Genomic DNA, 24,705 nt, shown 5'->3' on the forward strand with positions numbered 1-24,705 from the left:
AAGCTGATGTAATGAGAGGCTTCGGTTCTGGTCCAGAGGCCCTAGAAATTGAGGTTGAGAATATGGGTGCCCCAGCCCCTTTCAGAGGCGTCTGTGGTGAGGATGAATTGAGGTTGCTGTGGGTGGATTGGGGAGCCTACAATGAGGTTATTAGGGTCGTTCCATCAATGAAGGGAGCAACGGATATGTACGGGGATTCACAAATGGCAAGCTTGGGAGTCTGACTGAGGATGAAAGTTGTGGAGGAACCATTGTTGTAGGACCCAGGATCTGAGACACGCGTGAGGAAGAACATGAGTCATAGAAGCCATATAACCTAGCAGCTGCTGGATAACTCGTGCTGTGTGGCAGGGCGAGAGAGAGCCTCTGCCAATAGGGAGAGGATGGCTTGAATCCTCCAGTCTGGGAGATAGAGCTTTGCCTGGATGGAGTCAAAAAGGAGGCACAAAACCTCTATGGCACTGGTTGGAGTGAGTTTGGATTTGGCATGGTTTATTTGGAGGCCCAAATTGTTCAGGAGAGTGACTGTAGTTGTTAAGGCATGGCACAAATTTTGGGGATTGTTTGCCATGAGGAGCCAGTCGTCTAAATACAGGAAGACCTGTATCCCTTGTTGTTGCAGGTAGGTGACTATCGGAGCCATGCATTTTGTAAAGACTCTTGGTGTGGAGGCCAGACCGAAGGATAGAATCCGGAATTGATAGGTGTTTCCTGCCACTGTGAAGCAAAGGTATCACTGGTGTTGGGGTCAGATGGTTATGTGGTAGTAGGCATCTTTCAGGTCTATGGAGACAAACCAAGCCCCTCTGTGGAGGAGGGCTAGGATGGTAGGGATGGTGACCATTCTGAAACATTTGTAATGCATCTGTTGAGTTCGCGAAGGTCTAGAATAGGTCGAAGGGTACTGTCTGGTTTCGGGACAGTAAAGTAAATGGAGTGGAAACCCTGAGAAGATGGGTTTAGCACCGGTTCTATTGCGTCCTTGTCAAGTAAGGAATCAATTTCTGAGAGAAGGGTGGCTATAGGTATAGTAGCAATTGGGTAATTGATTGGAGGGGGAGTTGAGAATTCTGTTGCATATCCGATCCTCATGATAGTGAGGACCCACAAATCTGTTGTAATGTGTTCCCAGGTTGAGAGAAAGGGGGATAAGTGGGTACCCACCTGAGACGAGGCCAGGAGTCATTGTCTCTTTGGGAGGACAGGTGAGGGTCTGGATCTGGGTGCTGGTTGGCGGTGAGAAGGAAAGGAGGTTCACTTCCTATAGGGTTGGTGTCTAGGCATATGAAAGGAGCTATCAGGCAGTTGTGTCTGATTAGGCAGGCATTGCGATTGCTGTTGTTGCCATCTTGGAGGCCTGTAAGGACAAAAGGCAGGAGACTGGAAGCTCATAGAGTGCACAGTATTGCAAAGATATTAGACCTTCTGTAAGGTTTCATCCGTCTTCTCTCCAAAAAGGGCTTCGCCCTCAAAGGATAAGTCGATACACGCTTGAGCCTCATGGGTTAAACCAGAGGAGTGTAGCCAGGCATGTCTACGAATAGCTATGGAGGTGGCTACCACTTTAGAGGTGCATTCAGTAGAGTGTCTGACTGTGTGGAGATCCTGCTTTGCTAACTGGACCGCTTCCTTGAGGAAGACCTTAGCTGGGTCTTTCTTGTCAGGAGGGAGATGATCTAGGAAGGGTGCTAGGCATTCCCAGAGAAGGTGGTTATAACGAGTGTTGTAAGCCTGGTAGTTAGCAATTCGAAAATGTAGGGTTGAGATAGAGTAGAGTCGTCTGCCAAAGGTATCCAGTTTCTTTCCCTCCTTATCTGGTGGTGCAGAGGCTGGGCAGTTTCTATTTTTGGAGAAGGAGGACTCAACAACTACAGAGTTAGGAGCCAAGTGCTTAAGGAGGAAGTTCCCTGCTTGTTTGTCCGGGGTATGGACTCTATATAAACATTCAAGTTTCTTTGTTGGATGGGGCAGAGATGATGATTTTTGCCAGCATGATTTAGTGATGTCCATTAGGACAGAATCCATAGGGAGAAATACAGGAGCTCATGTATGTGCCTCAATAAGAGGGTCAGGGTCCAACTTGGCCTGTTGCAAGAGTTGTACCCCTAAGGAGTTAGCCATGCGAGACATGTAGTCTGCATAAATCTTATAGTCCTCCGAAGGAGAACTGGGTTTTTGGTCAGACAGGAATTCCTGTGGAGATGATCCAAGAGAAGCCATATCAGAGTGAAAGGATCCTATGTCAGGATCTTCATAGTCAGATTGTTGATCAGAGGACTCACCCTCGATGGGGGTAGGATGGTTAGGGTTCTCTGGGGTCTCAGGGAAGTTCTGATGTCTAGTGTCAAATTGTGTAGAGGATGGAGGGTGGACCGGATGATTTCGTGGTGGGATCTTAGGTGGCATCAAGGAGGTTGATCCAGGTGGAGGAGGCAGCATTTTTTATGCAGCTATGGACTGTGAACAAGGTGTGGCAGTCCTAGGAGGCCGAGTCATGGTTGGTGGTCTAACAATAGTGTGTTGTGGAGATCGAGAGAGATCTCTAGGGGCTCTCCTGTAATCCCACTGGTCTAGCTGGGATGTGTAGTGCCGAGAAAGTAGGTAAGTAGGATGCTGGGGCTCATAGTGGTCCCATTGTCTGGAATGGTAGGGTGGTTCTGATGGTAGAAAGGAGAGATAGCACTGGCAGTTGTCATAAGTGGAGTAGTAACGGTCCTGGTAATATGCACATTGAGGTTGGCTACAGTCTCTATATATGTGTTCAGGGTAGAGCCTCTAGAATTCAGAATCGAAGTCTTCTTCAACAAGGTCAGCTTTGGGTTCATAGGCTGGCTCCTCATCTTCAGTGTCCAGTTCCGAAAGGGGTTCAGGTTTGTAGGCTGGATCCTCGGTTTCGGATTGAGCAGAGAGAGGGTCTTCAGTATCAAGGACTTCTGCGGTATCAAGGCAGTCCTCAGATTCAAGGGTGTCCGGGGCATTGGCCAGCACGAGTTTGAGGTTCTGTTCCTCAGGTTTGAGTGCCTTGGTGGATGATAACTTGCACTTTTTCTTTTTGGTGGTAGGTTCAGGTGGTGGGAGAAGTTTCCGCTTCAGAAACGGTTCGGTGTCTGAAGCCTGTCATGGCTTTTTCTTCTTTTTCTTTTTTAGGGCTAGAGATGCTGTGGAGTCTGTTTGGTTTGATGTCATTGGAACCAAAGCAGGCGGTATGGAGGGAGCTGTCGATCCCGAGGAGGACAAGGTAGGAGCTGTAGGCTCTAGAGTCAGCTTGGGTCCAGGCGCCGAAGCATCGGACAAACTAGTAGACATAGAGGGCTATAAACCCAAGCCTGGGTGGGGGGAGTGCTGGCCACCACCTGCATAGTAGAAGGCTGAGAGGCTGCCTCAAAGGATTCCAATGCCTGCTCCCAGAGCCAAGATCTTAAACGGGAGGCTCGGTTCTTCCTGAATTGTTGGTGAACTTTGCACAGTGTGTGCAGGTGTCTACTTTATGTGCCTTGTCGAGGCAGAAAAGGCAGCAATTGTGTTGGTCAGTGGAGGGGATCTTATCCCTGCACCAGACACAGAGTTTAAAGACGACCTTGCTGGCCATAAGAGGCACGGAAAAGAAAAAACACTGAGCCCTGAAGGGGCGGAGGGGGGAATGTGATGGAAAGGAAAACGCTAACAGAGAGAAAGAGAGACAAAATCAAAAAAAGAAAGAAGGAAAATACCAGGGAATAAGATTAGAAGGAGAATTACTTGGTAAATGCAATTTAGCTTGGAGCCACTCAGAGGAGAAGTCAAATTGTCCACGGACGAAGAAAGACTGGAGAGGGAGTCACGCACAGCTGTATATCACCAGAGGGGGCGGGGCTACCACCCAAATGCTACAGAAGGAATTTAGCTTGGAAAAACTCCAACAAGGTCTCTGCGCAGGCGCAAAGCCCAATCATGTAGAGCACAGAGACCACGTCAAAGAACTGCATATGTTCATTGTGATGACTGTGTATGGCTGTGAGTTACATTTACATGATGGATTTGGGATATCGTCCTGTAACAATAAGGATCCATAAACATGATAATTCTAATCTAATCATGGCATAATTAATGCCATGATATGTTGAATCAATGATTTTTGCAATGCAGTCTGACATCTACTGGCTGGTACTGATGTATGTAGTGATTATATAGTATTTTCAAAAAATCTCCATTTAAAATAATAATTTTTTTTTTTAAGATCCACACCTGAGATCAATGGTTTTGTTCCACTCTTGTGCCATGAAAAGGCAGATATCTGATTTTGTAGTGCACTTTTCAGGGGAAGGAAGCTATGCTTAGATGCTAGAAATGCTACTGTACCCATAAAAATGATGGGACTCCCAAGAGGATCCATATCTCAACATTTTTATTTATTTTTGTGCAGCATGGCAGTGCCATAAAGCACTTGATCTATATTTATGGTTTCATCTGTGCACATAGATATTCTTTGTGAGCAGATGGTGGATTTGTAATAACTGAGTATAGAAATCATGTGGATCTGTGCTATCCCATGCCTTGGATCTCTATTCCTGTGCTATGGTGGCACTACAAATTACTGGAGCCATAAATTTGTATAGTGGCATTTTATGAAGCCACTATGAAAATGGCTATGATCTGTGATTAGATGACGGACTTCACTGTACAGTCTACCCTCGTCAACTGCTAGGGTTCCGTTCTGGTAAAACCTCGATGTTGGCAAATTTGCAGTTGGCAAGGCATTAAAGTCTATGGGAAACGGGGTTAGGGGAACCGCAACTGCAAAAAGATTTAAAAATACAGAAAATATGGCCCCAAAAAATCACCCGGAATCCCTTTAAATCACCATAGACAGCAAGAGGCGTGATGAGGGATCCCTAGAAATCATCCGAACCCCCCAAATAATCCCTGAACCCGCCAAAATTACTACCAAACCCCCGAAAATCACCCCAAACCCTCAAAAATCATGAACCACCCCACCAAATCACCAGGAAATTTCACCAAACCATGGATACTCATGTTGCGGTTGCGAGAAATGTCACAATTTCCAAGTCTCGGATACTCAAAATCCCATCGGGGAAACTGCAGTTGGTGAGGGATGACTGTAAAAGCCATGAGGACCCATTAGGTGCTGTGCATCAGATCTATGTTTTATATAACTGCGGGGCCATGAAGCACTGGATAAATTTTTGCAGATTTATTCTGAGAATCATGAAGATCCATGACTTTAACCTGCATCTTTATACTATGGTTCAGCCATAATTTGCCACATCCATGATATTTATGGTGCCCTCTATGGAAAAAGATGTGTATGTATAATGATTTGATAACTGATGTTGGGTGTTTGTGTAAAAATCATGGTGATTTATTCATTCCCCAGATCCCTATTTTTGTTCCATGGAGGCACCTCAGACCAATGGATATATTATATGGGGAATCATCTATCCTCTTGAGGGACCTTTTAGGCTAGGTTATAAAGTGGGCAGTTTCCCAGAAAGTCACAACCACAGGCTTAAAATCCAAATAAAAATATATATTATTGAATACAAAGTAGAGGCTTGGATATGATAGAACATGCAAGTATTCCCCCATGACAGAGAACATGCAAGGTGGGCACATGTTTGGGTGCTAATACGTGACCTCTGCTAATAATGGTTACTGGAATGCATATGCTGTACTGAAGAGTGAGGGAAGGGAGGAGGGTAGAGATACTCAAGGAGAGAGACAAATCCAAGTGAAATCAGGGAAGGCGGGAGTAGTAAAGAGAAGGAGCAGGGGAAAGAGTCAGACAGACCCAAATGAGTTCAGAAACAGAACATAAATTGAGCCGATCTGGAGATCCAGAGAGGAAGCAGAGGGACAGAGTTCAGGTACAGAAAGTGGATAGAATCGGTCCAAAGGTCAGGAGAAGACAGAAGGAAAGGGACCTGAGTGAGTCCCGGTAGAAGGTGTGAAGGAGTTCAAGGAAGAGAAGCAGGTTTTGTTGGTCTGGGGGACAAGAGCAAAAGTGGAAGAAAAAGAAGGATAGGTCTGAGCAAGTTTGGGAAAAGAAAGTAGGTTGAATGAGTCCAAAGGACTAGAGGAGGAGCAGGAGGAAGAGAGAGAAAAGTCCGAATGAGTTCAGATAGGCAGAGCAAATTGAGCCTATCTGGAGACCTAGAGAAGGGAGCGAAGCAGAGAGACCAAGTCGCCCAAACAAGTTCAGGGAGAGGAGCTAGGAAACAGCGCGGAGAGCCAGCTTCATTTTATGAAGTGGGGGCTGCGCATCATTCTCTGGCTATGGAGCAAACCCCAGGGCAGGGTTATGCAAACGAAGGGAGTTTGCTGGGAACAGGGCCACCGTTCCCTCTAAGGCAGGCCTGCTCAACTTCGGCCCTCTTGCAGATGTTGGCCTACAACTCCCATAATCCTTGGCTATTGGCCCCTGTGGCTGGGGCTTATGGAAGTTGTAGTCCAAAAACAGCTGGGGGCCCTAAGTTGAGCAGGCCTGCTCTAAGGCCTGCGGCTGCATGCATACGTGCACACCCCAAGCCCCTCGCGCAGCAGTCTCAAACTGCCGCTCACTTCCTCTGCGGCTACTGCTTCTCCATCCCCACCTTCCTCACTGCCGCCTTAGACTCTCCTTGCCTGGGCTGGCTGAGCTCCCAGTTGGGTCTTTTCCCACCTCTCTGGCTCTCCCTGCCCACCACTCAGACTCTTATGAAGGAGGGAATCATCTCCCTCCAAGAGTTCTGTTCGCTTCTGCCTTGTTCTCTATGCAATTCTGTAAGTATAATCCATTCCCTCACCTACTAGACTGAAGGGAACACTCAGGGCGATTTAACTGGCGTCTGCATTGCAATATATCTGGGTGGATTCAGAAACTTGGACACTCTGTGATTGAATAAAGGGTTTATTGACTTCTTTTCTGTATTTGTTGCACACAAGTAAAGAATATATTTCACATGTTTCCACTGGAGACAATGACATTTTTTTGCCAGACTCCCAGATGCTAAATAAAAGAAGAGTGATAGATGTTGTCAACGTTTATGGGGAAATTGGAGTCGCCAGCAGCATCACGTAGCTGCATGTATGTGGACAGGTGGAAAGGGCAGCAGTAGAATGTTCCTGAATAAATCCTACTATATCATGGAATAGCATCTCTCTGTCCCATGATTGTAACCAGTGGGAGATCAGAACATTGCAAGTAATGTTCTAAATGGTAGAATGCAGGATTATCTTACCTGAATGAAATTCTCTCCTACAAAATTCTGAAAGTCCTTTTACATGACTAAGTTTTGCTTTCTTAACTGTATGCCTATTGGTCAACATGATGGGCACCATTGTGGAGATGCTGCACATCATGGCAATGCTACTGTGGGCTCAGAAGGCAGCAAGGGTGCTGCTGCCTGTTCAAGCAGTGTCCCCTCCCATTGGGCAGAATGGGAGAAACGGAAAGGGAAGCTGCTTGCACAAGCTGCAGCACCCTCACTGCCTTCTGAGCCCACAGTAGACATTTTACCACAGCGTCGTATCATGGGGTGATACAATACCCTCATAAGAAGGTGTCCACTGCCCTTGCAACCAAAAATCTGCAGTGTGATAATACTAATTCTACCATACTAATTTGAATCTTGATGCATTATCACTTCCAGTAACTGTTTGTTGAAGTATTGCCTTGTTTTTGTTATACCTTGTAATAAAATAGAATTTTGATTCTTGCCAGGTACCGTGCAGCTGCGACCAGCATTGGTCAGTGGATGACAGGCAGTGAGCCCCTCCAGCCGTAGTCCGACTCTCTGTGATTCTGGGCAGGCCCTGTAATTGCTAACATGCCTCCCCTTTCTACTGCTCGTTATACCCTCAATTTGGCAGATTTCCAGTCTTATTACTCAGGATTTTATATATTTCTGCTGCCTTTTAACCTTATTACAATGTTATGCCTTCTTTTATGCCTTTTACTTCTACTATCTCTCAGGTGTTGAGTCCCTCATGCATACTATTTTTAGTCCTTTTAGTATTATTAGTCCTTATGTTCTTAATTTTAATTTTAAATTTCTATATGTAATCCTTTTTTAATCTAATCTCACTTTTAACACGTAATCACTCTTACATTTTAACACTGACGTAGTATTTTTAGTATTTTTATATGTATTATTTTATATGCGGACATTTCTTTTATCTAATCTTACTCTTACCATGTAATCACCCCTATACTTTATGCTGGTCTGAGACCGTAATAAAGATTGATTTGATTTGATTTGATTTTTGATTGATTAAGTGCCATCAAGTCAGTGTCGACTCTTAGCAACCACATAGATAGATTCTCTCCAGGATGATTTGTTTTCAACTTGGCCTTTAAGGTCTCTCAGTGGTGCATTCATTCCTGTCGTAATCGAGTCCATCCACCTTGCTGCTGGTCATCCTCTTCTTCTCTTTCCTTCAACTTTCCCCAGCATTATGGACTTCTCAAGGGAGCTGGGTCTTCTCATAATGTGTCCAAAGTATGACAACTTGAGCCTGGCCATTTGTGCCTCGAGTGAAAATTCTGTATTGATTTGTTCCATGATCTATTTGTTTGTTTTGCTGACTATCCATGGTATCCTCAAGAGTCTTCTCCAGCACCAAAGTTCAAAAGCGTCAATGCTTTTTCTATCTTGCTTCTTCAAAGTCCAGCTTTCACATCCATAGAGTGTCACGGGGAAAACCATTGTCCAAACGATTCTAATCTTTGTAGGTTATAGACCCAGCACAGCATCTAAATATCCTTTCCAAGGCCTTCATTGCAACTTTACCAAGTGCTAGTCTGTGGCGTAGTTCTTGACTGCTCGGATCCTTTACTGTTGATGGTCAGTCCTAAAAGGCAGAAGCTATCCACAACTTCAATGTCTTCATTGTCAATTCTGAGGCTGTTTGCTGTACCCATTGTCATTTCTTTAGTCTTCTTGATATAAAATAGAGTCGAATTGTAAAATACACTTCTTTTTCCTTCCATATTTGTGGTGCATATTTATGGTGCTTAGTAATGAATAATTAGTTTCAGTGTTAATTAATAAGCTGCAGAAGAAGAGAGGTGGGACGGGGCGGAGATTTTTTTTTTTTTTTTTTTTTTGCGTGCTGTGCTTTGCACAGCACATTATTTCTTTATGCCAGTGTGTGTGTGTGTGTGTGAGAGAGAGAGAGAGAGAGAGAGAGAGAAAGTTATGTGCGCACACACTGCACTGCCTTGAAACTGCCACCCAGAACAAAACTGTTTCCGTTCACTGATGATAAAAATTAGAGGGAACACCCCTAGGGGGGTGTGGGGCTGGGGGTGAATCAGTACTGGCCACTCTCCTTCCTTCCTTCCTTCCTTGCTGCCTGCAGCAGGCAGCCTGCCTGCCAGCTGGGAATGGAGAGCTTCAGGCTTCAGGAAGGCTGGCAGCTAGAGGCCTCTCTGGAAGCCCTGCACACCCACCATACAGCTGATAGGCGGCAGTGGAGAGCAAGGGAGCTGTAGGAGCTTTCCTGCAGGGAGCTTTTCAATAGTAAGCAAGCCCGCACCTTGCTAAAAAAAAAAAAAGGTTGGTTCTCAGCTGGGCTGCGGTCGGGCGGGGGGGGGGGAGATAAATTGCTGGGACTGGGACTGGGAGAGAGAGCAGGGCAGGCTGCAGTGTGCCCAAAGTGGGGCCTGTGCCAGTGCAGTGCTTGGGGGCACTCGCCCCAGTTGCCCTGCCCCAAGGACAGCCCTGGCTGGGAACCAAGAAATGGGACCAGACATGGTGGCAGTCCCTGTGTTGTCACAGGGCCACCGAGGGGGAAATGAATAACTAAACGATGGGGGCCTATGACACTGGGGCCATGTGGCTAGAGTCATCTGAATAAAAAAGGGTATTCTGTCTGTGAGTACCCTTAGCAGAGAAAAATTGGCCAAAATCCACTCCGGATCAGACGGTATAAGCCTGACGCCCTCTTACTTTGGCTCACATTCTCATGAAGTAGTCAGTGTGCAGACTCCCATTGCACAAAGTAAACAAGTCAATTTATAAATTGGAACAGAACGAACCATCTCTCATGAATCTGCAGTCTTTGGGCAGACCTTCAGGTCGGGGTCCCTCCAGGGGCTCTCTTTTTATTCTGGAGAGGAGATGATCCCATTTGGAAAGGAGTACAAGGAAAATAAAGGGGTTTTCTTGGAGGGAAAAACCAGTGTGGTAAGTTGGTGCTTCCCTTGTGTAACTTTCCTCCAAAACTTTCACTCTAAAAAAGCAGCAGGGGAATTGCCTCTCCGCTGCTTGAGATCATGCACCATTTCCCCTCGTTTTTAACTCTTCTTTGCCTTCCCGCTGGGTGACTCTGGGCCAGTCACTTCTCTCTCAGCCTAACCTACTTCACAGGGTTGTTGTGAGGAGAAACTCAAGTATGTAGTACACTGCTCTGGGCTCCTTGAAGGAAGAGCAGGATATAAATGTAAAAATAAAATAAAATCCAATCAGCAAAGAGGAGAAGAGGGGAGCAGGAGGAAAAATAAATATTCATTGCAAAGGACACTCCTCAGCTCAAGGCTTGGTGGGCGCGGGCGCTGAAAAGATTGGAGACACTTCTCTTCTCTTCTGGAGAGAAGATCTCCTGCAAGCCTCACGGTTTCGGTCTCTCTCTCTCCCAGTCCCAGCTACGCTCCTTGCAGCGATTACTGCCTGCCCCCTTGCACTCACACACACACTGTCTTCTGAGTCGGAAGAGCTCTCCCAGTCTCCCTGAAGCGATCAGAGAAGCTAATAACGATCTCCCGAGAGCTTTGCCAGTAATAACCCATTACAGTACTTGCAAAGAACTCCTGTAGGGAGAGATTTTTATCAGCCTCTCTGATCGCTTCAGCTGGAAGCCGCCTCCCTGCCTGTCGCCACCCGCCAGACACAGCAAGCAAGTGGGCGGGCTGAGCTGTGTGGCTCACTACGGCGCCCCGACACCAAAAGTGCCGCCTTATCGGTCCCCCAAAGACCAGTGGCTGAAAGCTCACTAAGTGATCTGGGTCAGTCACTCTTTTACACCCTAACCACCTCACACAACTGCTATAAGGATGAAATGGGGGCGAGAGAAGCATATACTTCAGTGATCATCACCCTGAGCTCCTTGGAAGAATGGCGGGATATTAAAGTCATGCAATAAAATATACCATACATTGCGCTTGATAGGTATATAAACTAATCACGATTCCTATCCCTGCCACCAATGTATACGGAAGATTGACTGTTGCTCTGCCAAAACAACAACTCCCAGAAGGCAGCGCGGCCACGAGTCTACAAAGTTGCTGTCGGAAACAACGACCAGCACTCAGCAGCCATTCTGCAGAGAACATAGACTGAACCAAGAGATGAAAAAGATCCCATCCGGCTTCCGTTAAAGCTTTGCATGATGCAACTGCAAACAAAAGTTGCTCCAATTGCTAGCTGGCGACCCGCCTACTTAGTTGCCAATTGAGCGAGAGGATGGCGAGGCCACACCTCCTACTCTTGGATTGGTTAAGTAGATATGCTCTGTTACTTTGCCACACTGCACGGCGCTCAAGCTGATTTATTATTATTTTTAACACCGGTCGAGCCACGTGGGCAGTACCAGGTTTGTGCTCCAGAGTCCTAAGGCAAGGTAGGTGGGGGGGGGGGGGCAGGTCAAAGCGTGGGCTATGGATCGGATGGAGGAAGAGAGGCAGGCAGGGACTGAGAAATGGGGCGCTGAAGAAGAAGGACCGGGGAGACATGGTGGAAAGGATTAAGTAGTTGAGCGGAGATGACTGTGAAACGGAAGAGTTGATTCGGAATTGCCGGAAATCTTAAATCTAATTTACGTTACATACCGGATATCGGCCTTGTTTCCACAAGGAGGATCCGCATTCTGCAGAAGTATTGTGTGTGCATGCTGCAACACAGTTGCGTTGCTTGCTAACAGTGGAACTTTGTCTTTGTTGCTACTTCTTCTCTTTCACCCCTAGGAACCATTCCATTGATTCTTATCAACTGTTGACACAATGAGTGTGGGATTCATCGGCGCTGGGCAGCTTGCCTTCTCCCTGGCTAGGGGTTTCACGGCAGCAGGTAGGCAGCTGCCAGACTTCCCAGTCAGAAGCAAGATTTGAAACCCTGTTTGCAGAGCAAAGTTCTCTTCGTTTTCACAACCTAATAACATTAGGTCAAATGGTCTATTCTTATCGTTTGTACCCATATGCCTTTCTCTCTGTCTCAGAGAGCATGAGGTACTGTGAATGTGCTATTCAAGGGATATGTCTGGTTTTAATTTTTGAGGCAAGGGAAAGTTATTTTTGTTGGTTTGGGCTGTTTTATTATTTTTGCTGCAGGAATGGAATGTAGGCTGGAGGTTAATCATACTCTTGATTATGGATTGTGGTGCCAAGCTAGCCCCTAATGAAATTCCACTTCTAGAACATAGGTCTGAAGTTAATATTCTGCTTAATTTTGGAGTGTGTATGCTTAGGGTTGCTATATTCAAGCATTTGCATGTTATGCAAATTAGCTTACAGATAATTTATATATTATGCAAATTAACTGATACTTTGTCCAGTTGACTTCTATTGGCTCTGGGTATCTACCAACAATAGTTAGAGAGGCTCTCTTTACCTGAGCATTAAAACATCCAGACCTTATATCCCAACACTTTCTAATATACAGGTTCAGTTTGTAACCTTGTCTAATTAGCTGTGTGTAATGCTGGCATAGATGCCTCACCAACTGTAGGTTACCACCCTGCTCCATTTTCCATTATCTAAATATGCTATTTATTGGTGAAGGTGAAGATACCAAATCAAAGCTCATGCTCCGTGCGGAGTGCAATTTCACCATCACTAAATTCTACAATTGACCCTACAAAACTGGTGCTAGGGATTAAGGCTTTCATGCATGAGCCTTGTCATGGTCACCATATATATTCTGAGATAAGAAAATAAAATGTAACTCCAAAATGACTCCTTTTGATTTAGAATACTAGTATCAGCTGAAAAAGAGCAGGGAGAATATATGGTGGCTTAAAGCAAAATTTAAAAAATACCCTAAAACAAAATATCGGTAGAAAATAAATGAAGACTATACTAAGTTTGAGATATTAATAGCAGCAATAGAACACCACCAACAAAAAACCCAGAGCTTTTCTGTTAATGCTGCAATCTTATACACACTTACTTGGGTGAAAATCTGATTGAAACCAATAGTACTTGCTTTTAAGTAGGCCTGAATAGACTGGATTGCACTATAAAGCCAAGAACCTTAAACTTTACAATATTGTAAGCCAATTTACACCAAAATCAAACTATCCTCTCAGCTGCCCTGTAGAGATCTCCTGCTGACAAAAAAACAAAGGCAACATTCCTTGGGGGATTAATTATTGTGTGAACCTCCCCCAGCCTGCCTCCTGTGTTTCACCTGCCTGTCCAGTGGTTGAACAGAATACTGACTGCAGATTTTGCTCCTTAACTCTGTTTCTACAAGGGCTAGAGCTTAGCTTTTATTTTTTTATGGAAGCTGGGAACCCAGGCAAGCCAAAAGGCTAACAGGGTGCAGGGGAACATGCTTAAAATCTGGTAAATACCCAGAAATCTGGGTGAGATGGCAACCTTCTTATGCTATGCTAGTCCCTAATGAAATTCCATTCATAATGGTGTCTTTGAGCAACCACTGCCCTCTCCAGAATAACTTGTTCCACAGTAAAGTATATGCATTGTTGTCAAAATGCTAATTACTTAGAAGTAAAGGCAGGTGTTATGTGCTGCTGGTTTTTCTTCTATTTAAACTCCCATTTACATTTAAATACCCAGGTTGCAGCAATCTTTACCTGCAAACAAAAGCTGGGCACCCAGTCCTGAGACTGGAGTTTACAGGAACCATCCAGGGGATAACATGGAGGAGGAAATTACTGCTATCTCCTCTTCTGAGGTATCACAAGGAATGAAATAATAAGGCTGGAACCCAGAAGAGTCCATGACTAGTCACAAACTTACTGCAAGTCTTGCAAAAGAAACTTGTTTCTTCTCACAGATCCATGATGCATAAAGTTCTGTGAAGCACAAAGTTCTCAGTGGTGGAAATGTTAAGTACAAATGCTCCAAGCATTTGCCTGTCTGTATGCCACCCCTTAGGTTCAGGTATAGGGATATGAGAACCCAGAATTACGTGAGCTGCCTAAAATGAAAAGTAATGAAGATCAGTGTTTACACTTACAGTCCAGTGGAAGGGATATGCTGAGATATAGGAAGGGGGAAGTGATGTCCAGCATCAGAATAGTCTGGCTGAACAATGGGCAGGAGACTGGAATCAGACTCTAAATCAACGCTAAAGGTTTTTTCTCTTTCCAGGGATCTTGGCTGCTCATAAAATCACAGCAAGTTCACCGGACACTGATCTCCCAACAGTTGCAGGGTTGAGGGTAGGTTCCAGGCTCTGAAAAATCTAAAATGTATAACCTATAGGACATCCTATAAAAAATATTGCCATGTTTGCATCAGCTGTGCATGGTGCTAGTTTGTCAAGCCCTCTTTTCAGTTCAGTATCTGTGTTTCAGGGACTGAATTTCCCAGTCAATGCACTTTCTGCATTGGCACCAAGGTTCATTCATCATCTGTGGATAGAGTTATAAAATGGAGAAATTAAGGCTACACAGCACAAGAAAAATGAATGCAAGTGACTGTAGCCCCATGGGCCCCCCTTATGTACTGGAAAACCATAGGTGTGTGTGACTGAAAGCAGAGAAGTGAATAATCCTTTCTCTCCCCAAGTTGCTTTTCTATTTTTTAGGATTTTAAGCGTCAATGTCATGTTTATTTACGGCCATAGACCAAAATTTAAAGCATACATAATAATACACAAATGATATAATAGTAATATATACAGAGATCCAATATTATCCTAATCAGCAGTTTCCAGTTTGCATAATCTGGTGGATTTTAAGTGTGTGTTTATCTTTTCAAATGTGCCCTTGAAGCTCCATGAAAGAAAAGTTGCTAGTTGTGGGATTTTGAGTGGAGATATTGCCGCCTTCCCCCACCCCACCATTTCTCTACTTTCAATCAAGCTTTCAAGCTAAAAAGACTGTCAGGTTACAGTTACACATATTTTGGCTCTTCGTTTCACACCTTGGGATGCATATCATGAAGAGAGTAGTTTGTTGGTATGAATTAGGAGAGGAGAGCTGGTCTTGTGATAGCAAGCATGACTTGTCCCCATAGCTAAGCAGGGTCTGCCCTGATTGCATCTGAATGGGAGACTTGATGTGTGAGCACTGCAAGATATTCCCCACAGGGGATGAAGCCACTCTGGGAAGAGCTTAAGGTTTCAAGTTCCCTCCCTGGCATATATCTACAAAGATTTACACACAACGATTTGGAAACCAACAAGGTTATGAAGTATATGCAGGTAGTACAGTAACTCGGGGGTGGGGGATTGCAAGGCACATCAGGTAATCGGGGGTGGGGTGGGTTTACATCCGACATCCATTTTCACAATTTGTCCCATTGCTGTTTAGAAGAGATACTCTTGTCTTTTTGCACATAACCATACAAACTTTTCCAGAAGAGATTTACTGTCTCGTCTGCGTGAACCTCTTGGTCGCGTCTTCCATCCCTATTCCTATGCAGGAGCATTGCATAAATGACATACAGGTTTACTAACCTGATTACGAGGAGGGGAACATTCCAATTCCCTAGTATGAGGGCACCCGTTCTGTCCCGTTTCCTTGAAGGTTTCTTTCTGGGACCTTGAAAAGAGGTTCTATCGCTCAAACCCGATGTTAATTCTTCCCAAGTCTGTTTTTCCAAATCAGGCCACTCTAACAGCTTGCTTACTCCCTGCCACACTCATCTTGCTACCACACACTCTTTTAAGAAATGTGAGTGGGTTTCCCTGAATGTTTTACCTAGCTCACTAGCTTTCTGTTTTAATCAGGTTTTAAGAAACCCACTTCTAGAATCTCTCCATAAATTGTTTTCCTTAGCTGCTTAACTGAGGAGGATCCTTTAAATAGATCCAGTTCAACCTTCCATTTTTTAAGTGTGAATAACAAATCTCTCAAGTAGTCTGGGTGTTCTCTTTTTAATACTTGTGTGATATTACCATTAAAAGATCCTTTCCCCCACCATGCTATGCCCCATGCTGACTTGCGCCAATACAGAGCGAAAAGTGAGACCCAGTTTTTTTGCAGGAGGTTGTACATATTAGGGACATTCACGAAAATCCAGTTTCCAAAATTGTAGGACATGAATTCAGTTACAAAATAGGGTTGCAGGGCAGGTAGGGCTAGGCCTCCCTGCTCAACCTCCTTAAATGCTACCGCACGGGCCAAAGGGAAGGACGCTGTGTGCCATACTAGACTGAGAGAAATTCCTGCCTGCAACCTTGGAGAAGCCGCTGCCAGTCTGTGAAGACAATACTGAGCTAGATAGACCAATGGTCTGACTCCATTTATGGCAGTTTCCTATGTAACCCTCAGAAGATTTCTTGTATCCAGGGAGCCCTGACTAGTCCAGAACTGATGAACCTGTCTGAGGGTTTAGCTCCATTTCTGTCTTCCTCGTTCAGTGCCCATCTAATAGGTAAAGGACAAAGTCCTGTGACCGTGATGGCTGCTGACATATTGAGGTAGTGCATACGACCTCTCTGGGGCGGATGGGCAGTGAGGCAGGCTCCTGCCTGCCTCCCCACACACAGTCCCCCTCCCCAGTTTACTCTGCTGCTCACTGTGGCACACCATCGGTGCCGCTGCGAGGGCAGAGGAGGGGGCTGGAAGAGGAATCCCTCTGGTGTCCCTCAATGCACCATGCTAGGAGCACGGTGCTTGAAGGGATCCATGCTCAGCCGGACAATCTTGCTGCCCAACTCTGTGTGCACTCGGGCTGTGTGCAGTCTGAGCACACCCATTACCCTAGCACCGGGATTAAATGCATGCTTGTGCCCTTAACCTTGGCTAAAAGCTGGGGTTAAAAGGTTGGGCTACCTGCAAGGGCAGTGCCGGGATTGGGCTGTATCCCAGCTCTCCACATGAGCCGCCTGACCCAGGCTGGGCTGCCCTGTTTTTCACCCTGTTTTTGTAATTCCTGGTAAACAAGATGGTACCCAGGCAGACTAGACATGTCTAAATCCTAATGCACTATCCTTACTTTTGTCGAAGCAGAAGGAGAAGGTTGCTTCCCTTGTTGCTGTTCAATTCCTTTTGCAGAAAATGGGTGTGAATTTCACCATGAGCAACAAAGAGACTGTTAAAAACAGTGATGTCCTGTTTCTGGCTGTGAAGCCACCCATCATTCCATTCATCCTGGATGAGATTGGCTCAGATATAGAGGATCGGCACATTGTGGTCTCATGTGCCGCTGGGGTCACTATCAGCTCTATTGAGAAGGTGAGTCTTGGCAATACTGACCTCTGACAAATCAATTCAGGTTAAGCTGAGTGTGAGCCATGGGCAGCCCCCAGACCTTTCTTTCTTTCTTTTTTCTTTTTGGAAACACCTGGTGGCAGCAATTACATGTTCTTCAACAATGAACTGCCCCAGTTACATAGAAAGAAAAGGGACATCTATCTACATCTTATCTATGGGCAGGTCCACATGTAACAGCAGCATCTGAGGTTTATGTGTGCGCTCACAAATCTCCATTACAGATGTTTGGTTTCTTGATGAGATTGATCGGTTGTGATGTCACAACCCATCTTGGCATATCCAAACCTGGAACAGAAGCAGAGCCTTGCATGGGGGTGAAGGGAGCATGGGAGCCTCGGGTACTGCTGTTACATATGAACCCGCCTTACACAGAGCCCTTTCTCATGACCAGTGAAAGAGGGCAAGAGGGCTAGTGGGGAAGCAGCTTTAAAAAGCTTTCCTCCCTGTAGTCAACCGAGGGCTCCTGCTTGTGTGGGTGGAATGCCCGCCCAAACAATTGCTGGCTACTGCCAGCAATGTAGAGGGTCACTCCACCCCCTGGAACTCCCATAATGCATCACATAAGTGTGTGGTGCATTATGGGGATTACTCCCTCCCCAAAACTGACCAGGAGCCCTGCAATCTGCTAGCCCCAGCTGCTTGCACCAGCGAAGCAATCAGGAAAGCGCTTGCTCTGCTAACCTTGTTTAGGAGGATGGCTCCAGAGGCAGGCTTGCTGCCGAGACACCGCCAGGATCGGGCCCAATCCCAGCAGTACACATGTGCCGGCAAAACTGGGCTGGGCTTCCTTAGCCTGGTTTTGCCTGTTCCTGTGAATAGCTTCATTGTGGTTTTTGGCAAAAAGTTAACCAAGTGGTCTAGACAGCACAAGGAACAAGAAAACGCTGCTCTGTCCCAAAGGGGCTGACAATCTAAAAAGAAATACAAGGAAGATACTGGTAACAGCTGCTGGAGGGATGCTATGTTGGATTGAATAGGGACCGTTGCTATTCCCCTGCTAAATAGAAGAGAATTGCTGCTAACTTGCCTGGTCAGCAGAAGTTACTAACTGGTTGCTCTCAGCCTTTCTCCCCAAGCATTTTTCTCCCAGCCAACGTCACTTCCAGTATAGAAGCTCAGGTTGTTACAAAACAGTTGCAGTCATCAAACAGAAAAACCAAAAATATGATTTAATATTATTAATTCAATTTCTATACCGCCCTTCCAAATATGGCTCAGGGCGGTTTACACAGAGAAATAATAAATAAATAAATAAGATGGATCCTTGTCCCCAAAGGGTTCACAATCTAAAAAGAAACACAAGATAGACACCAGCAACGGTCACTGGAGGTACTGTGCTAGGGGTGGAGAGGGCCAGTTACTCTCCCCCTGCGATTTAGCGAAGAACCTGCACTGATCAGTTGTCCCATTTTGGGGTGGGATGAACATATCCAACCTTGGGTTTTCTCTCTACTTTGGCTATTTGCTATGGGAGAGCTCATTTTATCTGGCGCATGTGTGTGTGAAATATGATCCTTCATCTTTCTTATTTTGCGTCTTTTCTGCCTTGAAAGAAACTTTCTGCCTTCTGCCCAAGCCCAAAAGTGATCAGGTGCATGACCAATACACCGGTGATTGTACGGGAAGGGGCCACCGTCTATGCCACAGGGACCCATGCTGAAGTCGAGGATGGAAAGCTCTTAGAACAGCTGATGGCTAGTGTGGGTTTCTGCACTGAGGTGGAAGAAGACTTGATCGATGCTGTCACTGGACTTAGTGGCAGTGGACCTGCTTATGTACGTGTCTTTTCTTTCCTTTATGAGGCATGGGGAATTTAGTAGGCAAGGTATATTGAAAAATATGTAAGGAACAATGTGAGCAGTGTACTACGTTTTCATGCCCTCAGCCTACAGTAGTCCTAGACTGGGGATCTATTGTGGATTTCTAACCTCCAGAATACCATCGCCGCCACTGATATCCAAGTTGTTTGTTCAAACCAATCCTAGTTGAACAACAAGAATTCAGTAACAAGCTGGCATATTTCCTTTGGGTGCCTATACTGGCTCTTTTTGTGGGGGTTTTTTTGCAGAGGAGAGATGGCACTTAAGAACAGTCTGTCTCCTCAGTTAGGTGGGATAATGTCTTTCTCCAAGTACATTTCCTCTCCAGAGGCTCCGGCCTTATTTTCCTATGAATACTTCTGCATTTTTAGGCATTCACAGCCCTGGATGCTCTAGCAGATGGAGGAGTGAAGATGGGCCTTCCTCGCAGGCTTGCTGTCCGCCTGGGAGCCCAGGCCTTGCTGGTCAGTGTCTCTTCTTGTTTCATCTTTGTTCAAGCCATGCTCATTCTGCCTTTCAATATTTGGCTAAAAAATGTACCCCAATATTTTCATTAGTTTGCTTCAAAAACACGTGAAAAGCTTCAAGCATGTGAAAGTCTATGGAAGCATCCTGCCCCACTCAAAATGCGTAGCTAAATGGATTTCTTGACCAGAGGGAGCTGAAGCACTGGCGGAAGGGCCCAGAGGATGTGGATGATGATTGAGACACCCCATACAGAGCAGACTTCATCCCAATCCTTCTAGCAACTTCTGGTTTTAAGAAAGAGACCGGATGTTAGTTAGATGCTTTTACCATATGTGGCTATGAGCAGGAACTTTTGAATTGCTTTGAGTATCTTCATAGAAAAGCATGTAACATGTGTTTAAAATCAAAAACAGAACAGAGTGCAAGTAAAAGCTGTTTCTGCAGTTTCTGATGAGATTTTTTACTCCTCTTTACTGCAGGGAGCTGCCAAGATGCTGCTGGATTCTGAGCAACACCCTGGACAGCTGAAGGACAATGTCTGCTCACCAGGGGGCGCTACCATCTATGCCCTGCACTTCCTGGAGAGTGGTGGTTTCCGGTCGCTGCTCATCAATGCTGTGGAAGCGTCCTGCATCAGGACAAGGTACACGCATGCATGGCGGTGAGCAGCAGTCCCCTCTGAGCTGTGCTTTCCTTGCTGCTAACAACTCTCTGTCTCCATCAGGGAATTGCAGTCCTTGGCTGACCAGGAGACGGTCTCCCCAGCTGCCATTAAGAAGACCTTACTGGATAAAGTGAAACTGGAGTCATCTGCATCCAGCAAAGTCAACCTGTTCAACATCAAGAATCCTGGTGGCAAGAAGCACTGAGGTGGCCCAGGGCCGCCTTGCCTGGCCTTGCTTTCCTTTCTCTCTTTCAAGGGAAACGGCAGCTGAAGCCATTTGGGCAGGGCCCTGTCTGGGACTCAAGGCTGCAGGAAATTGATTTTAGCTTCCAGATGTGATTATTAGAGAGTAGGGACTGGCACTTGGCGGGGGTGCTGTGGAGGAGGCAAAGTCAGCAGCACTTTCCATGGTGAGGGTGAATGCATATTCATCTGTCTGAAACTGATGGGTTTCTCTTCGTTGTAGTCATTGCAAGGTTATTTATTTATATTTGGTCCCCCCCACCTCCCATTTATCTTCATAACAACCTTGTGAGGTAGATTGGCATGACCCAAAATTACCCAGTGAGCTTCATGGTTAAGCAGGGACTTGAACCCCGGTCTCCTAATCCAAACCTGGCGCACTGTCTGTATGCCCCATTAACTGTATCAGTTTGCAGCCATTGGCATGTGCATACTCCTTGTTTACTAGATCAGAGACTGGAGCCCAAGCAGGGTCTTCAGGTGGCGATCGCTGTCATTTATTCCATTCTGGTCAAAGAGTGGCTGCTGTCCAGTCTGCAGGTCTGGATTTTGGGGGTGGCTGCCTTGTTTCTAATCCATATTGCAAGTGTCCTTGGCTGTCCCCCAGACAGTGCTTCCGCTGCTTTGCCTTCTTGTTGAGCAAAGCCCCACCTCTAGGGATCTGCACGAGTCAGTTCAGTGCCTCCTTTGGGAAGTGCCGAACTGGCTCGGGCACCCACAGCCAAACCAGGTTGGCGGGGCGGGGAGCGGTTCCCTTTCAGAGCAGGCAAGCAGGTCTTTGCCTGCCCCACTGGCACCCTGCTGCTTTTCTGGGTAGGGTGCTCGCTCAAGCAAAGACTGTGCACAGCTGGATGCACACTGGCCATTTGTGTGGTCAGCATGGGGTTCAGCACTCCCCAAAGGAGGCACCACACTGGCTCGTTTGCATCCCTCCCTTGGCTGTGTCTTGCCCTCTTTTCTAGCCTAATATGTCATTTTTATATTGACAGCCTGAACTGGACATTTGCCAGCTTCTTATCCCTGCCTGTACCTTCAAAGATGTTGTCTTTTGTACACAGGGCAGGAGGAGGGGGGGGAACACCCAGATGTTTCTGCAATAGAGGCTTGTGCTAGCTACAAGTACTTTACCTCTGAGAAGCTTTTTGTTGAATATCTCATACCCATGCTTTTCAGATTATGTTCACTGCTGACAGCAGCTAATTTACCTTAAGGTGCTTGGCACCGTTACCATTTTCTGTCTCCTCTTCTACCACACAGAGAAACCCACCATTCATCCGAGCCTTTGCCCCTCCCACCTCCCTCTCGATATGGCAGTTATTGGAACAAGGAATCTGGCAGGTGGGGTGGACTAGTCCACTGTATTGCCTGTCTCTGTATATCATGTTGGAGGAGAGTCTGGTTCAGGAGGAAGAGCACACGTGTAGCAGTGCGCATACTGAGATCTCTCTCCATGCAGCTGGGAACCCTTGGGCTTCCTAATTTACACAGAGATCCATATGTGTGTCCACTTGTATACGTGTGGACTCTCTCTAGAGCTTCACATTAACACACATTGGGGGCACAGTCTGTCACCCTAATACCCCTGCTCCTCTCACATGTCGTCATTCCCCTTATATTGAACAAGTGAACATACCATGATAGCTTTGGCTCCAGGGCATAGCGAACGCCAAATCTGTACGCACACAACCGAGGTTCTTTCAGACTTAAGGGGTCTGCAGCATGGTCACCTTTGCTGGACTGTGATCGAGATCTGAGAATACAGTCGGGTCATTCTCACAGCCTTTGCTGCAGGGCTGGGGAGGGGTGAGGGCAAGGCAGGAGCCTTCCTGCCTTCATCCCAGATGAGCGGTGGCCATCTCGGGCTCTGCCGCATGCCCACATGAGCAGCGGCGGGGCAGAGTCCTGAGCTGGGATCGGGAGGAGGAAGTCTTGCTCTCAGTAGAGCAGCTGCTCCACTCTATGTGGCCACTGCTCTCCCCGCCCCCCCCCACACACTTGCTGCCCAAAATGGCAGTGGGCCAGAGGGAGGCCCAGCTACCTGATGGCGATCGTATACATGGTTGCCTGCTGTGGTAGAACGAACCAATAGTTTGGTTAAAAATCCGGGTATCAACGTTGGGCTTCCCAGGACTGGAGCAGCTGGGGCCGCAGGGCTCCCAGTGCCCCGGAGGACATGAGCTGCCTTGGGTAAACCAGGCTGCTCGTGTCATGAAAACACCCTTAATATCTAGCACTTGACAGCAGGGCTCTTTCTTGGGCTCTCTCTTGGACGCTTGCTGGATCTCCTAGTTCCTATTTGGGGGTGGGGAGGGCAAGGGGAGCGGCAGCCCTGTTCAGTCTATACTTAACATGTGTTTTCTTTCCATTTCACTTGGTCAAATAAACTTGGTGCTCCTTAGCTGCTGTATGGACTGTGTTTGTTGTAAGGTTCTTGGCTTTTTTCAGACTGTAGAGAATATGTTTGTGTTAGCACATGGGAACTCAATGCACTTTTTTTCTACTGGACAGAGTGGGGCCAGTTTTAGGCTCCTTTATGAAGGTGAGAGGTAGAGGAATACACTGGTTTTTTAATGTGGACAGCTTGAGGAACAGAAGAAAAAGAGTACCTGAGTGCCAAAAAGATTCAGAATAATGTATGGGATTTATTCAGAAAATAAGCTCAACTGTTTTCACTGGGTGTCCCTTTTTCAGAGCACAAAAGTAAGTTCTCCTAATAACATGGATTCTCATGGAAAGGGAGTGATACAGGCAGGTCTGCAGTCCTATTTTTTCCACATAGGAAGCTGCCTTATACCAGAGTCACACCATAGTTCCATCTAGCTCAGTAACATCTGCCCAGACTGGCAGCAGCTTCACCAAGGTTGCAGGCAGGAATCTCTCTCCGCCTTATCGTGGAGAAGCCAGGGAAGGAACCTGGAACCTTCTGCATGCAGATATAGATCCCACAAGGTATTCTTCACCTTGTTGGAGCTTGCCTCCTGTTTTTCTTCTGCTGCTGTTTGAGTGCTGCTCTCCTTTTGTCTTTGCAACACTCTGATGCTTCACGAATGCAGAGTGATTTTTTTTTTTTTACCAGAGCTGCCAACCTGTGGCAGTTCTGAGAAGGCAGTTCTAAACCCTGTAATTTGTATGGGCAATGGTTTACCAGGATTCATATGCTTCATGTTCAACCTGTTGTACATATTGCTGAGAAACATCCATGCTTTCCCATTCCATTCTGCCTGATGAAGACCTTGAAGTTATTCTCACGATCAGCAGTAAGGGAGCCCAGCCCGGTTTCTGCAGCTTGTGAGAACTGCCAGAAGCCACATGGCTCCCGGTAGTGGTTAGCCCTCTTAGGTAGCCCTCCTCTTAACCCGGGTTTTGGGTGCGAGTATGCCCAAAAAATGGGTTAGTGGGTCGTGTGTCTGCTGCAGCTGCTTGCAGCCATAGTGGACACACTCAGGGAGTGGGGCTTCCAGTCATGCACTGTGCACTCACGTGGTGTATTGTTGGGGCGCTAGGGGGCGGGGTGCCACACAGCAGTGCTTCCCTTTGCCCAACCCCCAGAGCGTGGGTGGACGGCAGGAGAGCCACTGCTCCGCTCGTCTGCACTGCCAATCCGCCCACCCAGAGCCCCTTGTGTGAGAAGTGCTTTCGGGCTTCCTCCACACAAGAGGGTAGCCCTTCTCACTTGATTGTGAGAGAGCTTTCTTGTGTAGCTGCTAACTCTGAGATACCCTTCCAATAGAGATTGGTCCAATAAAAGATGCCTCCTCTATATATTTTTTTAAATGACATTTGAAGGCCTGGGAAAGTGCAGTACCAGAAATGATACTTCTGATAAGGTGTTGGGAAACAATGCATTAAACTCCAACCTCGCTTTGCAGTTTCAACTCATGAAACTTAGACAGTCCAATACAGAATTAGGAAAACGTATGCCCATAGGAATGGATGGAGTGAAGCATATTTAACTTTGTGTTTGGCCATGGCCTTTGTTTTTAAATGGGTCTCTTGTAGTTCTACAAGAATCACTTTCTGGTGATGGGATTAATTTTTATGTTCTTTTAAAATGTGGAATATAATCTGTTTTACTTTTCAGTTTAATTCCTCAAACCATTTTTATTCCTAAACAACTTTCTGCAC

General features: G+C 46.2%; 1 protein-coding gene and 1 long non-coding RNA gene across 4 annotated transcripts; both read left to right on the forward strand.

The window, feature by feature from the left end:
* The first annotated feature begins 1,885 nt into the window (after window positions 1–1,885).
* LOC128344428 (uncharacterized) lies at window positions 1,886–8,179 on the forward strand. Its single transcript, XR_008315847.1, has 3 exons — window positions 1,886–1,924; window positions 3,148–3,238; window positions 7,700–8,179. It is a non-coding gene; the product is annotated as an uncharacterized LOC128344428 (long non-coding RNA).
* A 3,137-nt stretch (window positions 8,180–11,316) lies between these two features.
* PYCR1 (pyrroline-5-carboxylate reductase 1) lies at window positions 11,317–22,978 on the forward strand. 3 transcript variants are annotated; one of them, XM_053294479.1, is made up of 8 exons: window positions 11,317–11,571; window positions 11,942–12,044; window positions 14,312–14,382; window positions 17,167–17,346; window positions 18,939–19,160; window positions 19,577–19,669; window positions 20,153–20,316; window positions 20,398–22,978. In XM_053294479.1, the coding sequence occupies exons 2-8, from the start codon at window positions 11,978–11,980 to the stop codon at window positions 20,540–20,542; spliced, it is 942 nt and encodes a 313-aa protein (XP_053150454.1). In that variant the 5' UTR covers window positions 11,317–11,571; window positions 11,942–11,977; the 3' UTR covers window positions 20,543–22,978. The 3 variants fall into 3 exon arrangements, with proteins under 3 accessions (XP_053150454.1, XP_053150456.1, XP_053150455.1); XM_053294481.1 differs by having other exon boundaries at window positions 11,317–11,473; XM_053294480.1 differs by having other exon boundaries at window positions 11,470–11,598.
* The last annotated feature ends 1,727 nt before the right edge of the window (window positions 22,979–24,705 follow it).

The sequence above is a fragment of the Hemicordylus capensis genome, chromosome 2 (assembly GCF_027244095.1).
Source record: "Hemicordylus capensis ecotype Gifberg chromosome 2, rHemCap1.1.pri, whole genome shotgun sequence".
NCBI lineage: Eukaryota > Metazoa > Chordata > Lepidosauria > Squamata > Cordylidae > Hemicordylus > Hemicordylus capensis.

What these genes read in the sequence shown, in the direction of transcription:
- PYCR1 (XM_053294479.1), top strand. Translation starts at nt 11,978, where the DNA reads ATGAGTGTGGGATTCATCGGCGCTGGGCAGCTTGCCTTCTCCCTGGCT. An exon ending in TAGGGGTTTCACGGCAGCAG is followed by an intron (nt 12,045 to 14,311) that starts GTAGGCAGCTGC and finishes TTCTCTTTCCAG; the next exon opens with GGATCTTGGCTGCTCATAAA. An exon ending in CTATCAGCTCTATTGAGAAG is followed by an intron (nt 17,347 to 18,938) that starts GTGAGTCTTGGC and finishes CTGCCTTGAAAG; the next exon opens with AAACTTTCTGCCTTCTGCCC.